The following is a 13,201-nucleotide window of genomic DNA, read 5'->3' on the forward strand; positions in this document are numbered from 1 at the left end:
ACCCTATTTTTAAAATCTTTCCAGGGAAGAAGACTTCTTAGACACTTGTGGTAAAGCCTAATCATCTTGGTTATTATTAATCTTTTATGTTCAACCTAATTTTCCCCCCTTTTTAATCCTTCACAATTTCATCCTCTTTGGTCTTTCAAAATAAGAAATATTAAGGTCTGCTTCCTACATTATAGGTGACAAGTTACCATATCATCCCTTACTGTTTCCGCCTCAAGGCCAAATAACCCCAATTCCCTCTAGCGTCTGACTTGACCTGTAGCAAAAAGCTGACGTCATTGTTAGCTGGGGTGCTAGGTGTGGCAGCTGAGGACCGTGGCAGCTGTGCGTGTGGCCACAAAACCCCGTCTTCAGACCAACAGCCAGCCTGACCGTGGAAGTTGCTGGCACTGCCTGCGGCAGGCCTATGGCACTCTTCTGGACTCACGTAATCTCTGTGTTTCTCCACAGGACTCCTCCAGGTAGCCTTCCACTGCCTATGGGACACTACGCTGTCAGGCTTGCCATGCACTTGTCATCTTCCCCAAAAGGGAGCCCAGAAGGAGGGTGCTGGGACCTCAAGTCCAAATGAGCACCAATTGAAAATCGCATTTAGTCAAAATCACCCTAAAAACAGAACAAAACTGTCTCCCTCTCTTGGTTCAGTCAATTGTTTCTTAAGCAATGCTTCTGGCTAGAATCTGCACTCCAGGATAAAAAGACTAGCTTATCGCACAGCAAATAGATTCTTGTTGGAAGTGAGGAGGTCACTGGTTGTGATGAAATCATCAGCATCGAGCTGCAAGCCTGGGTTTGTTTGGGAGACTTTTTTTCTTCCAAATCAGGCATGAAATAGTTGGAAACCACGGATGAGCACATCAAAGGGAGAACCAAAATGGAATCCGGTATTTTAACTAAAACAGGCATTCTTCTGTATGTGAGAGGTAATCAGTAAGAGTTTGGTGAATGAGTGAACGCATGAACTAACCAATGACCAAAAGGGCTGTGGAGGATAGTCTGTTGAGCTAATGAGAGCAGAGAAATACTGAGGGGGCACGACAGAGCTGCATCTCTAAGAAAGAACTATGGTACCATGGTCCAAAGCCTCGCTCATCAACATTCTCAGGTATATACTGAGGACCTCCTTCGCACCAGCAAGCTTTCCTTTGGCCTTCTGAACACATGCCCTTGCAGCTGCCCCCACTCTGGACATGGTGCGAGGAAGGAGCCTTGTCTAACTCACTGCTGGATGTGCACCTTTGAGAACACGGGACATGTCTTATCCACGGCACTATTTTCAGTTCCAAGGACAATGTGTTGTACTAACACTCAGAATTAATCAAATCAGTCAAGAGAGATCAACATCTCATCCTAGAAGAGCATTTAATGGAATTTCCTCTTGTATGCCCCTTTCCACATCCCTCTTTCTAGGTCACTCACCCAAAGGTCAGAAAATCCCTGGGATGAGGGTAATTCTAAGGATGGTGTCTTTTTTTTTTTTTTTTTTTTTTTTAAAGTTTTTTTTTTTTTGTCAGAGAGAGAGAGAGAGAGAGAGAGAGCAAGCACAGGCAGGCAGAATGGCAGGCAGAGGCAGAGGGAGAAGCAGGCTCCCTGCTGAGCAAGGAGCCCGATGTGGGACTGGATCCCAGGATGCTGGGATCATGACCTGAGCCGAAGGCAGCTGCTTAACCAACTGAGCCACCCAGGCGTCCCTAAGGATGGTGTCTTTAACCTACCTTTAAAACCTTTTTTGACACCTAGACGTTTTGCTCTTAGATACGCGTGTGGCAATCCTTCCCAGCAGGTCCAAATTCCTAGCCAGCAATTTCACGAAACATTTTCTAACGTGGCCAAAACCCTTATTTTCAAGGGACATCATCTCCCACCATGAAGGAATCTCTTACCTGGACACCCCTTTGGGAATTCCCTACCAAGGAGATACACCCTGAAAATCTATGACAAGAGGGGCCCAGTGATGGGCTGTAGCACATATGGGAACTGGGTAACTCATCTGTTGTTGGCAGCATGATGACTGGCTCCCCATGTCACTGCTAAGCCACCAGCACCATGTGACCACCCCAAGTACTGGCCCCAGAGCCCCACATGATCAAAGCATTATAACTAAGCTACATTGGTTACCCCATTGATCATGGAAACTCCAAGGGAGCAGGATTAAAATCCATCCAGACAGACTCGGGTCATATAGTCAGCAAGGAGTGAGACTAAACCAACAAAACACAAGGTTGAGGGAAGCAAACGATTGGGAAACAGCCTGTTAGCCACCAGAAAAAAACCCAAGGTGAAGAAGAAAGTAACAGCACCAGCACAAAGAGAGGCACGTGAGTTTCCTTTAATTACCTTCTGATTTAGGACTAGGAGTAGATGCTGGAAACTGGTAGGTAGGAGTGTAAGGATTGTCCTCTGTAGCAGAGAAAAGCAGTGGATTTTGAAACTACCCACCATGAAGTGGAGGAGCTCACAAATCCCGCAAGTGACCCTTTTGAATGATTACCTACTTTAGTGTTATTCAAGCACACGGCATCACACTGAACACAAGATTAATGAATTAGGAAGGCCTTAGTCATTTTAATATAGCACATCATGCAAATAAGTGAAATAAAATTTTCGCCAACCAAAAAGGACTATAAAAACAAAATCTAAAAGCCAAATCTTATTCATAGAATGGAACTATAAGAATTAATTTAAGGCTAGGACAACAGATACACTGTCTAAGTTTATGGTACCTTCAGAATTTTGCTGGATTTCAGGAAGTTCAGGGAATTGGTACGTAGGGAAATAAGGGTTTTCTTCAGGAGTGTCTGGTAGAGGAACAGGTTTGGGAGAGAGAATAGAGGAAGATACAAACGGAGAGAATGAACGAATAGGGATCTGCACACAGTTAAGGCTCCTTGAATTCTGGAACATACTAAGCTTCAGTAGTGATATGAAAGAAATTCAAATTGCTTTTAAAAAATCCAGTCCTTTTGCCTGAATTACTGAGACACATCTAAAGGGACAATATCATTTTTCCTCTTGGACAAAGAATTACATATACACAGGCTCTAGTAAGCAAAAAGGATTTAGCACAAAGCTTCAAGTTTCCAAACAAACAAGTGGACTCTTAAATTTTTGCACATCTCTGCCTACCATTAGGGCAGCTGGTTTCATTTAGAAACTGTAATTTGGGTTTAGTTAATCCCTCCCAAGAGAGAAGTGATGTTGCCCGTGGGACAGAGTAACAGACTGTTCACATATGCTCCTGTGGCTTGGCATTTGGGCTGCAAAAGCCAGGACTCAAGGTGAAAGAGACACAGAGTGCTGGGGGAGCTGGACATTGGCTTGAGGAAATGACCAAGAGAATGGACATCACCCAGTCAGAGACCCGGCCTTTGGTGTCCCTGACATGACTGAGCTCATCCACCCAACCACAGTGGATTTGCTCTTGGTTTAGAAACACTAAACACTGAACATCTTGGTATTCTGAAAGAGTTGGAAGAGAGGCACAGCCAGGCTCATTGTGAACACTGTAGGAGCTCAGCACCAGTGAAGTTAGTGGACATCTGCAGCTAATCAGAGCGATCGGTTACTTGCGGTTTAGGCCGACACCAACCAGAACGCTTTCCTTTTGCCTTCACGTGTCCTCTGTGCCAGGCGGCCAGACTGGATTTGGCCCCAGGGAACGACAGGATGCACTGCCCCTGGGAGGAGTGGTGCCCTTCCCACGGGGCAGCTGCATCCCTGCACACCAGCTGACGGGCATCGCAGGCGGATGGGAGCTGCTGGGGTCATGAGCTGCCCGAGCACCGGCCTAGGGTTTTCCCACCATGCGGGATCACCTGCTGACAAGCCCAGTGGGACCCTGATCCCGAAGCGCTTCTCTTTGAGCCTGAGCGGGCTTTGCTGTGTCAGCTCTTGACTGGCTCCCAGGGCTACCTGCCAAGTGCTGGCTCCCAGCTGGGGAAGATTATTTTTCATTTTAATACCACCTTACAGGTGCACCATGCATGCTACTTCCTAAGACAGAATTTGCTCTCATCTGGACCCTGCGACATCCCTTGGAGGAAGGGAAGAGGGCTGAATGTGGAGAGGTATGTGACTGGCCCAGTGCTTGGGGGACTGAAGCCAGGTCAGACCAGTTCTCTCTACTCCCAGTTCAGTGCCTTCTCAACTTGCTCTGCCCACAAGGCAGTCATGGGCTGACAAGGGGTGGGGGAGCTGCACCTAAAGCCGGAAGCAGGTGGGAATCAGAGCTGCTCACATCCCGGGGCAGGCAGAGGCTGGAGCACAGGCGGAGTGCTGGGCTCAACCTGCTACATCCCACAACACCTGGGAGGGAGGACTTGAGAGCTGACCTCAAAGCCCGCATGTGAGGAAGAGCACAAGCGGTCCCTCCCTGCTCTTGTCTGCAGGCGTATGGCTGGGCTCAGGCAGGCTGCTCAGTGATTTGAGCACAGGGCCCAGCCTTCTGACATCCTAGCAAAGCAAGTTTAAGTCCTCACCACAACAGTCAACATATGAACACAGCATAGCTTCTACAAATGAAAATCAGTACCTCTGTTTAGTTTGTGGATCTGTTTAAACATGGTCTTGTACCAGTCTTTGGATCTCTCGGTGTTCTAGAGAAAAACAAAGGCAAAGAGTAAAATAAGATGGAAAGGTTAGCACATTTCAGAACTTCTATGATCATGAAATCACAGCTTCTGGAAAGTAACAATATCTGAAGCCAAAACTTACGTTACTCTATACATCTTGGTGACCCCACATTTAAGTCGTTATTAAAAACGCAAAACAGAAAAATAAAATTAAATAAAAAAATAAAAAAAAATTTAAAAAAATGCAAAACATCTGAGACACAGCGGCCAAACCATGGGGTGCCTGGGTGGCTCAGTCGGTTAAGCATCCGGCTTTTGATTTTGGCTCAGATCATGATCTCGGGGTCATGAGATCGAGCCCCATGTTGGGCTCCACACACAGCTTCTCTCCTTTTCCCTCTGCCCCTTCCCCTGCTCAAACACACTCACCCTCTAAAATAAAATAAATAAAATCTTAAAAAAAAAAACAGCCAGACCAAGAGATTCAGACCTGAATCTACAGAGTAATTGGCCAAAAAAGGATTTTTTGAAAAAAAAAAAAAATTTTTTGATTTCCAGTAACCCCTCAGAACACTAGCTACAATGTTTGATTTTGAAAAAAATAAATGGAAGATCCACTTGAAGTGTGTTCATTCATACAATTTCATTTTTCAGAGACAACTAAGCAGAAGTAAAGCCTCCTAGAAACATGAGGCAAAGAATATCTGTATGCCCCCACAGATATTTCGGCAGAAGCGCAGTCGCGTGATTGAAGAGGGCCAGAGAGTTTCACCTTCATCCCAAAGCTGAGCTGTTTTTGTTTTAAGAGGAAAATAAAACAAGGATGGGTAGAGATGGGTGATTAGATCACGCATTTTCACTCTCACTTTAGAGATGAGGAATAAAGTCAAAACGATGCGCAAGGTCACAGAGCTGGCGTGGAGGCGAGTGGGAAGGTCACCTCACGTGACGGTTAGGGGTGTGGGTTTGGGAGTCAGAATGTGTGGTGTGGGTTTGGCAGGTTGTGCCATCCTGGGTAAGGACTGTAATCATCTTGAGTCCCTGCTTCCTTATCTATGAAGTGGGAATTCCACCTGCGTTCACCTTGCAGAGTGAATGCCGAGATCGCGCAGTCCGCGGGCGGCGGTGGCAATGACCGTCCAGCATAACTCCCTTCCTGCGAATGACTGTTCTTATAGGCTTAGTGTTACTTAGGACCAGACAACAGTTCTTCCAAGGCTCAGCCCATGGTTGTTTATACTTCTCCTCCAAAGGGACACCAGAAACGGTCCACTCATTACATGGAGACCGTAGAGAGATACACTGTAGCTAGTGTTCTGAGGGGTTACTGGAACAAAAGGGGGTTCACCCTAATCCACTTTCAAAGGCAGGCTCCCCTTGAATTCCAGGGGGCCTGCAGGAGGCCGCCGCGCCTGTGCAGAGGGGGACAACTGGGCAGCTGAACCCATTCTGTGGCTCCCTTAGAGCTTCTTGCTCACCACGTGTGACAGGGTCTCTCCCAGCCAGAGGAACTTCTTCCTGAACACATTAACAGGAACCCTGAGCCCCATGCTCTCCCCAGGGTTCTGTAATCCTGAACCTGCAATTTCTGAGCATGCTCCGCAGGACACAAAAGGGAGACTGGGAGACGCTGACCACGACATCCTCCCCTAGAACAGGTACCGGCCTGAAGATTCCCAGAAGTTCTACTGCAGAGAAACGGCTCTGTGTTCCACCCTGCTTTTCCCCCACAGTCCCGGAACCCCGGACCCTTTTCTCATGAGACTTAGACCATCTAACATGCTTTAAGGAAAGCTGCTGCCCTCTGAGCTCAGGACCAGGGAAGGACGGGAGGCCAGAGCACAGCTCTGGGAAGCTCTGCGGCCCTCCGCGGGTCTGGAGAGTAGGCAGTGGCGAGGATTTCCGTGTAAGGCCTTTGTCAGCCACAAGTAGGGTCAGGTACTCAGGTGTACATGTGTCACCGGCGTAAGAGGAAGCTTAAGTAGGACGTGGGGTCCATATTCGTACCCGGAGTGGGATGCCCACATCATCCATGGAAACATCGCTCAGGTCCTGAGCGCTCCTGGCCACCCGTCTACTGTCATCCTTCACCTTTTTCTCAGTAGCCCTCCCAGGTGAGGTGGGCTTCTCCTGTGTTGGTGCCAAGTCCTGCTCTCCCACTCTTCTTTCTGACACAGGATCTGGAAGGGAGAACAGGCATTAGCTACAGCAGCTCTCCTTGTGGCTCCGAAGCAGCAATCTCCCGAAGAACCCAGCTGGGGCAAGTATGTTTGCTAATTCCCAACAGGCATGAGTCTCACTGAGAGCACGGTTGGCAAATGAGGGCCTGTTCGCCTGTTTTCGTAGTCAAGTTTTATCAGGACACAGCCACACCCATTTGTTTACATATTACTTATGGATGCTTTCAAGTTACAGTGGCCAAGCAGAGTAGTACCTACGTCACCCTTTCCATCGCTGAGTGCACATTAGAGTTGATCGGGTTCAGGACTGGAGGTTACAGAGTGAATAAACAGACCAGATGTTTAGATCGTATACTCTGTTATTCCCAGTCACGTCCCTTACTACGGGAAGGCGTCATGGCTCTGCACGGCACGTCCTGCGGCCATGGGGCATGGACCTCTCAGGGTGGGGGCCTGTAAGGAGCTGACGGCCAGTGGGCAGAAAGGGCGAGAGAGCCGGCGGTGAGAGTGCAGGATGGCCAGGGCAGAAGGAACCCGCATCCAACTTAGCTGAAGAATTTAAGTTCAGGGCTGCCATCTCGGAGGGAGCCAAACACGAAGTGAAGGGCGCCCCTGGCAGGGGGAACAGCAGCAGCAAATGCAAGGAGCCTCTGAACTACTCTGAGTTACACAGGGGACCAGGCACTGTGCTCAATTCTTCATATCCATGATCTCAGTTCATCCTCCCAATAACGCTATGAGGAAGGAACTATTATCCATTCACTAGAAACAAAAACAAACAAAAAAACCCAGTTTGGGGCACCAAAGCAGAGACATTAACATGCCCTGCTCGAGGTCACACAGCTGCCACGGGGCCAAGCTAGGATGTGGATTAGGGACACCTGACCCCAGCGGGTCTCTCTGAACCATGTCCTGTCGTACGGCCTTCCAAGACGGCACCAAGGCTCCAAGCCTGGCCTGATCCAAACAGAAGTTAGTAAAGGGACTGGGGTGGGGAAGGCAGGGAGAGATGGCTGCCTTCATTCAGACACAGTAACTTTGACAGTGAGACATCCAAGCAGAAATGCCCTCAAAGAAAGGGGGAGCAGAGCCCCGGTAAGGGGCCCTGGCGGGAGTGCCATTCCCAAGCCATCAGCAGTAACGCAACGGAAGAGGTCACGGAGGAGTCCATGAGGGCAGAGTCAAGGGCTGTCATGAGCTAAAGGATGTCGCAGGGACAGGCTGTGGGGCAAAAGGGATCCCCCAAAGGACACACGAGTTATCAGAGGGAAAGGAGGTGAACCTGAGAGAAACAGTGCGGCATCACTGAAGCCAGAGAAGAGAATTCCAGGAAGCGGACGATTCAACCCATGAAAGGAAGGACGAGAAAGGAACACCGGGAGAATGGGGCAGTCCATTAGGCAAGAGTCACGGGATCACTGGCGAGGGAGCAAGTTTCGGAGGGCAGTGGGGTGGGTGCCAGACTGCAGAGAAAGGGACGAACCTGGGAGCAGGAGGCAGGGAAGGAAGTAGGGAGGCGGTCAGCACACAAGGAAGACTATGGCAGGTGGCAACCAGAGAGGCCACGAGGTTGGGGGTCAAAAAGGTCTGAGCTGGGGGAGGCTAAGTCCTAGCAGCAACGCCCTGGCAGTGAGACTGAAGGGGAGCTAGGGGCAGCCTGGCATCCAGGCGGTGGTGCTCAATCAGGATCTGGTCACCGACTGAGGGAGCACTTCTCACCCCTGGGAAAGGCAAGAGTGCAGAGGGCTGTTTAGAGAGTAAACTCCAGCAGAAAGGAGGGGCCCGACGGTGCATGCGAGGTTTTGCCTGAGTCAGAGATGTCCCCGTGTGAAGGAGGGGCTGGGGAAGTGGGGACACACCGCTCAGATGCTATGACCTTCAAAGCCTGCCCACCCAGAGTGGAGGGGGCGGTGACCCGGCTGGGATTTCAAACCAACTCCTGAAACAAGTACTCATTCTGCGACCATAGAGTGGTTTCTAAACATTCTGCCCAAGACCCAGCTCAGCGTACGCTTCAGACAACCCGACCCCCAGGGTCACGCCATGCCCTTCACAGGATGGTGAGGCCAGACTGGACTCATGGGATGAGTTCTCATGCCCCCAGCAGTGCCAACAGGAGGCCACAGATTTGGCAGGAGGCCGGGAAGTGCAGGGTGATTTCAAGTCACCCAAGTCTACCCTTACTGTGGCTTTGCTGAGCATTTTCCTCCCATCTGGAAAGGCCTTCCTAAGTGCCACCAGGAAGCAGCAGTGGGGCTGACTCCAAGCCATCTCACCTAGTGCTTGGAGGCGCTCACATTCCTCACTCCCACGTCCTCTCTTTGCACGGACTTGGCGTTCTCAGGGATTCCAAACCCAGAGATATTTTTTTCATTATTAGGGCAGGTGGCCCCAACAAGAATCACCTAACTGCAAAACTGGGGTGACAGTCCAGTGATTCGTTCCAAAGCGGTCAGAGGTCTTTGGCTCTAGAAAAATGTGCCCTGAATTATTATACTTTGGAAGCTTGTGATCATGGGCTTCATGACTGAGTGGATTTTGGGGCACAGAAAGACGAACGGCAGCCTCAAAGAAAAAAATTTTGCTGTTGTTGTTACATAGTGAAAACCTAACGTGACACTTTCTTGTACCAGGCAGGTGACAGGACCACCCAGTGACATCCACGGGACAAGGGGGGTGGCTGCTGTTTCTCAGGAATACTGATTCCCTCAGCAAGACCTCCTGCAGCATCTCTGTCCAGTTTTAAACTGAACGTTTAAAAGGAAGTTGCTGCAAAGGGCGACTCAGTAAGTGACAATGCTGACAACCTGGGACACGGCCTCTGTGTTTGTGGACAGCTTTCCTTCCCTTCACACCCAAAACTATGTGATCGAGGACCACAGCAGTGCCGACACCTCCCTGAGGAAAACGTGCCAGACCCTCGGCCCTAGCCCTGACCTGCTTCTGTGCGCACCTCCCCAAGAGAGAAATGGGCTTGATGGCCAAACGCCATGTGGTCTCTGTCCCGAATGAATGCCATTGAACAAGAAGCCCCATTAAGGCTTGATAAAAACCCACTAGGGACAGGGGGCTGGGGTGAGAAGGGTGGCCCTTTAAGTGCCATCACCCAAGGTACTTATGCTGGGGAGCAGACTGGAGTTAGCCCAGCTGGGCGGCTCTCCTTCAAAACAAAATCGTGCCACTGCTTTGTCAACAAAAACTAACATTAAGTGAGCACTTACTTTATGCCCCACTTTATCAAACACCTTTAGTGGCTCTGCCCCCAAACTCAAGGAAGATGGAAACATGAAGCTTATTTTGGAGCCAAGGAAGTGGCCCGAGCCTGCCAGCCTGGTGGAGAAGCCCTAACATTGTGTAGCGCTTTCTGGTGGGCAGAGCACACCCCCCTTCCTGTCGCACATGAGCCTCATGCCTCTTTGGAGGAAGCTATGCTGCAGAGAAATAAAGTCACTTACCAGGGCAAAAACGATGTCAATAAAAAGAGCCAGGAGCAAACACTGGGCCTCCTAACCTGTGTTTGGGCAGCTGTTTCATCCATTCCACTGCTCCTTCCCAAATCCCAAAGGCAGGAACGTGTTCCCAGGAGCTGCCTTGGTTTCAGAGCCACTCAGCTCTCAGCCAACCTGGGCGGGGGCCAGGCGCTGAAGTGGGCTGGTGTGGCAGAGTCAGGAGGGGCAGCGAAGGGCACCTTGTGCTCAGCCACAGCCTGTGCTGGTCCTGGGGCCAAGTCCCGATAAAGCGGAGAGGGTGTGAGAACCCCGTGTTCCCCCCCACTGGGCTCTCCACAAATCCCGAGGGCAGCAGTAGCAGGAAGTAACAGAAATCATGAAGCAGCTGCTCAGAAAACAGTGGCTTTGTGTATTCATGAGATCAGGGATTCCTGCCCCAGATTTACACGTATCTATAATACCCACCAAGTGCCCATCTGACACATGTGGTTTCTTCTAGAGGTGAATCTACCGCCTTTATTAGATTCTCCAAATGAGTCCATCACCAAAAAAAGTTATGAACCATCATACCACACCATGGGCTGCTGGAGGGCAGCACAGTTCCCAGATACTGCCACAGAGCCCGGCCCGGGGTGGGATCCAAAGTAAGCACTCAATAAAACGAGGACCGAATTAACAGTGGTGTCTGCGGATCACGGAGATGCATGTCTACTAAGCACCTGATGTGTGCCAAGGCTTGGTGCTGGGCTGCTCATACGCAGGACCTATGTGGCACTACTATGTTCCCTATTTGGCAGGTCAGAAAGCTGACCTGTGGTTTAGAGCATTAGCAGCCTGCCTAAGCTGCCCCATGGGGAAGCAGGAGGACCGGGACTCAGGGCAGAATGGCTACAGAGAGCCCTAAGGACACGGTAAAAGCTGCCCATCCCTGGGCTTCCTCCCGGTTCTGCCTGCACACGGCTGCGCTTCATCAGGGAGGGAGCCCCGACACCTGAGGATCTAGCAGACCCAAGCCCACCACTGCCAGTTCCTGACGAGACTTGCTCCCAAGCCTGCTCAATACATGCGCAACCTCAGCATCCTTGGGAACCTGTTAGACACACGGGTGCTCACCCATACGCGCGACATCCAAATCTCTGGAGCTATGGCTTGGGTATCTGGGTTTTGGACCAGCTCTCCTGGAGACTCTGACGGCTGCTCACGCCCCACCCCCACTTCCAGGCCCTGCTGGTCTAGAGGCTCTCACCCAGGCCCGTCACGCACCACTGACCGGCATCTGGGCTTGCCACCCGGTAAGAAAAGAAGCTGCGTACATTCCCTAACCCTGACTCGTCACATCCTAGGAGAGGGATTAGAAGCGACAGAAAGGGGACTTCTTTAGTGAGGCCTATCAGGAACACTCCACCTGAGGCATAACCTTTTGTTCTTTTTTATTCACAGGACCCTATTCCGACCCATCCAGGAGCTGATCACGGCCGCCCAGGGCCTGTGTATGAGCTGGGGTCACTGGTGTGGGGCGCCTCCTCTGCCCCTCAGGCTGCAAGGAGGAGGCGGGACGGCGCCTGCTCTCACCATCCATGTGGCCCAGCAACAAACAGAGTCCCCAGCACATCAGAGGAGCTCATCAGACTGTGCTGCTCACACATCTGAGGTGTTAGTGTGTAGAGAAATATTTGGCACCTACCTGAAAGGCTACTGAGTCGTTTTTGCTGTTCTGTGATTAAAAAAAAAAAAAAGAAAAGAAAAGAAAAGAAAAGAAAAGATATACATCGTGAGATTTACACAGACATGGTAAGACCAGGAAGTCCTGCCAGAAGTTGTGAGTATCCCCAAACTGGCATCCTGACTGCCCCTTGGGCTCAGATGGCGGACTGTGGCGTGGCCACCACACCCAGCCAAGGGCCAGGGCATTACTGTGGCTTCAGTTATCCAGGTGTGGTGTCTCTAAGGACCAGCCCCCCACATCTGCCCCAAGATTCAGGAAACGGTCACTGTTTGCTGGTTGTTCCCATGTGGTTTCAAGGTGATCTGACATGGAAGGAGACCCTCCCAACTCCCCTGGTTCCAAGGGACCAGGACCCTATGACGACCCCAGTCTCAGTACGTTCAGAAGGGAACAGAATTGTGACTGTCACCATGCCAGCTCCCAGCTCCCGAGAGCTCTGTCAAACACCAGACATTGTTTTAAGAGCTTTTGCACGTTAACACTTTAAATCTATGCAACAACCCTAGCAGGTAGGGCGGGCAGGTTGAGACACCTCAGATAAGCAGCACACAGTACCCACGGTGACACTGAACATCAGAGGAGGGCCTAGAACCTGGCTTCTGGATTCTGAGTACGGCCTGCCTTCCAGCCCTGACCACCAGGCCACTACTGCTCCCCAGCAGACGGTCTCTCACTTGCTCACTCTCCCGGGCACTCGTGGAGGGGAGCCCAAGATCTCCTTCTCAGAGTTCTGTGTGTACGTGCTTCGGGATAGGCACAAAAATGACCTTTACCTTCCACAGCTGCTAAATATAAAGCAGCCACATAGATAAAAATAGAGCACTTGCCAGCCCCTGGGAGCTGTCACCAACCCCCTTGGCGGCAGCCCCACCCTCCCTCCAGAAGCCACGTGGGCGAGAAGTAAACAGAGCAGCAGGGGCACCTACAGCCAGTGGAACAGCCTGTCCGCCTCTGGACGCGGACGAAGTTCACACCAGCTGGACGGCAGGAGCCTGGCCGAGCACTAGGCTCGGCTCTGCCAGCGACTTGCTAGCGGATGTTGACCAATCGTGTAAACTCTGCTCTTGGTTTCCTCATCTGTCCGATCAAAGTGCCCACCCGGCCTATGGTCCCAAACTCCAGTCTGCCAACTGGAGGCAAGGGCTTCCTCACCAGACAACAGCAAATCTATTCAACTTCAAAGGCTAGGTTGCTCCTCCTTCTGGGATATGAAATGGCCTTTCTTTCACAGAATGACATGGATGTCACAGGAATGACATGGATAAG

The 13,201-nt window shown here is 50.7% G+C and overlaps 1 protein-coding gene across 37 annotated transcripts in view; it reads right to left on the bottom strand.

The window, feature by feature from the left end:
* SORBS1 (sorbin and SH3 domain containing 1) overlaps nucleotides 1–13,201 on the bottom strand; it is a 226,497-nt gene that overhangs the window by 71,616 nt on the left and 141,680 nt on the right. For 19 of the 37 annotated variants that reach the window (XM_059398210.1, XM_059398176.1, XM_059398178.1 and 16 more), the window contains 3 exons: nucleotides 11,894–11,923; nucleotides 6,588–6,760; nucleotides 4,541–4,604 (listed from right to left, as the gene is read on the bottom strand). In XM_059398210.1, the coding sequence (XP_059254193.1) occupies nucleotides 4,541–4,604; nucleotides 6,588–6,760; nucleotides 11,894–11,923 (267 nt within the window). Of the gene's footprint in view, nucleotides 1–2,732; nucleotides 2,808–4,540; nucleotides 4,605–6,587; nucleotides 6,761–11,893; nucleotides 11,924–13,201 lie in introns of all 37 variants that reach the window. The other 18 variants (XM_059398177.1, XM_059398180.1, XM_059398175.1 and 15 more) reach the window with 1 other exon arrangement.

This window comes from Mustela nigripes, chromosome 4 (genome assembly GCF_022355385.1).
Source record: "Mustela nigripes isolate SB6536 chromosome 4, MUSNIG.SB6536, whole genome shotgun sequence".
NCBI classification, from domain to species: Eukaryota; Metazoa; Chordata; class Mammalia; order Carnivora; family Mustelidae; genus Mustela; species Mustela nigripes.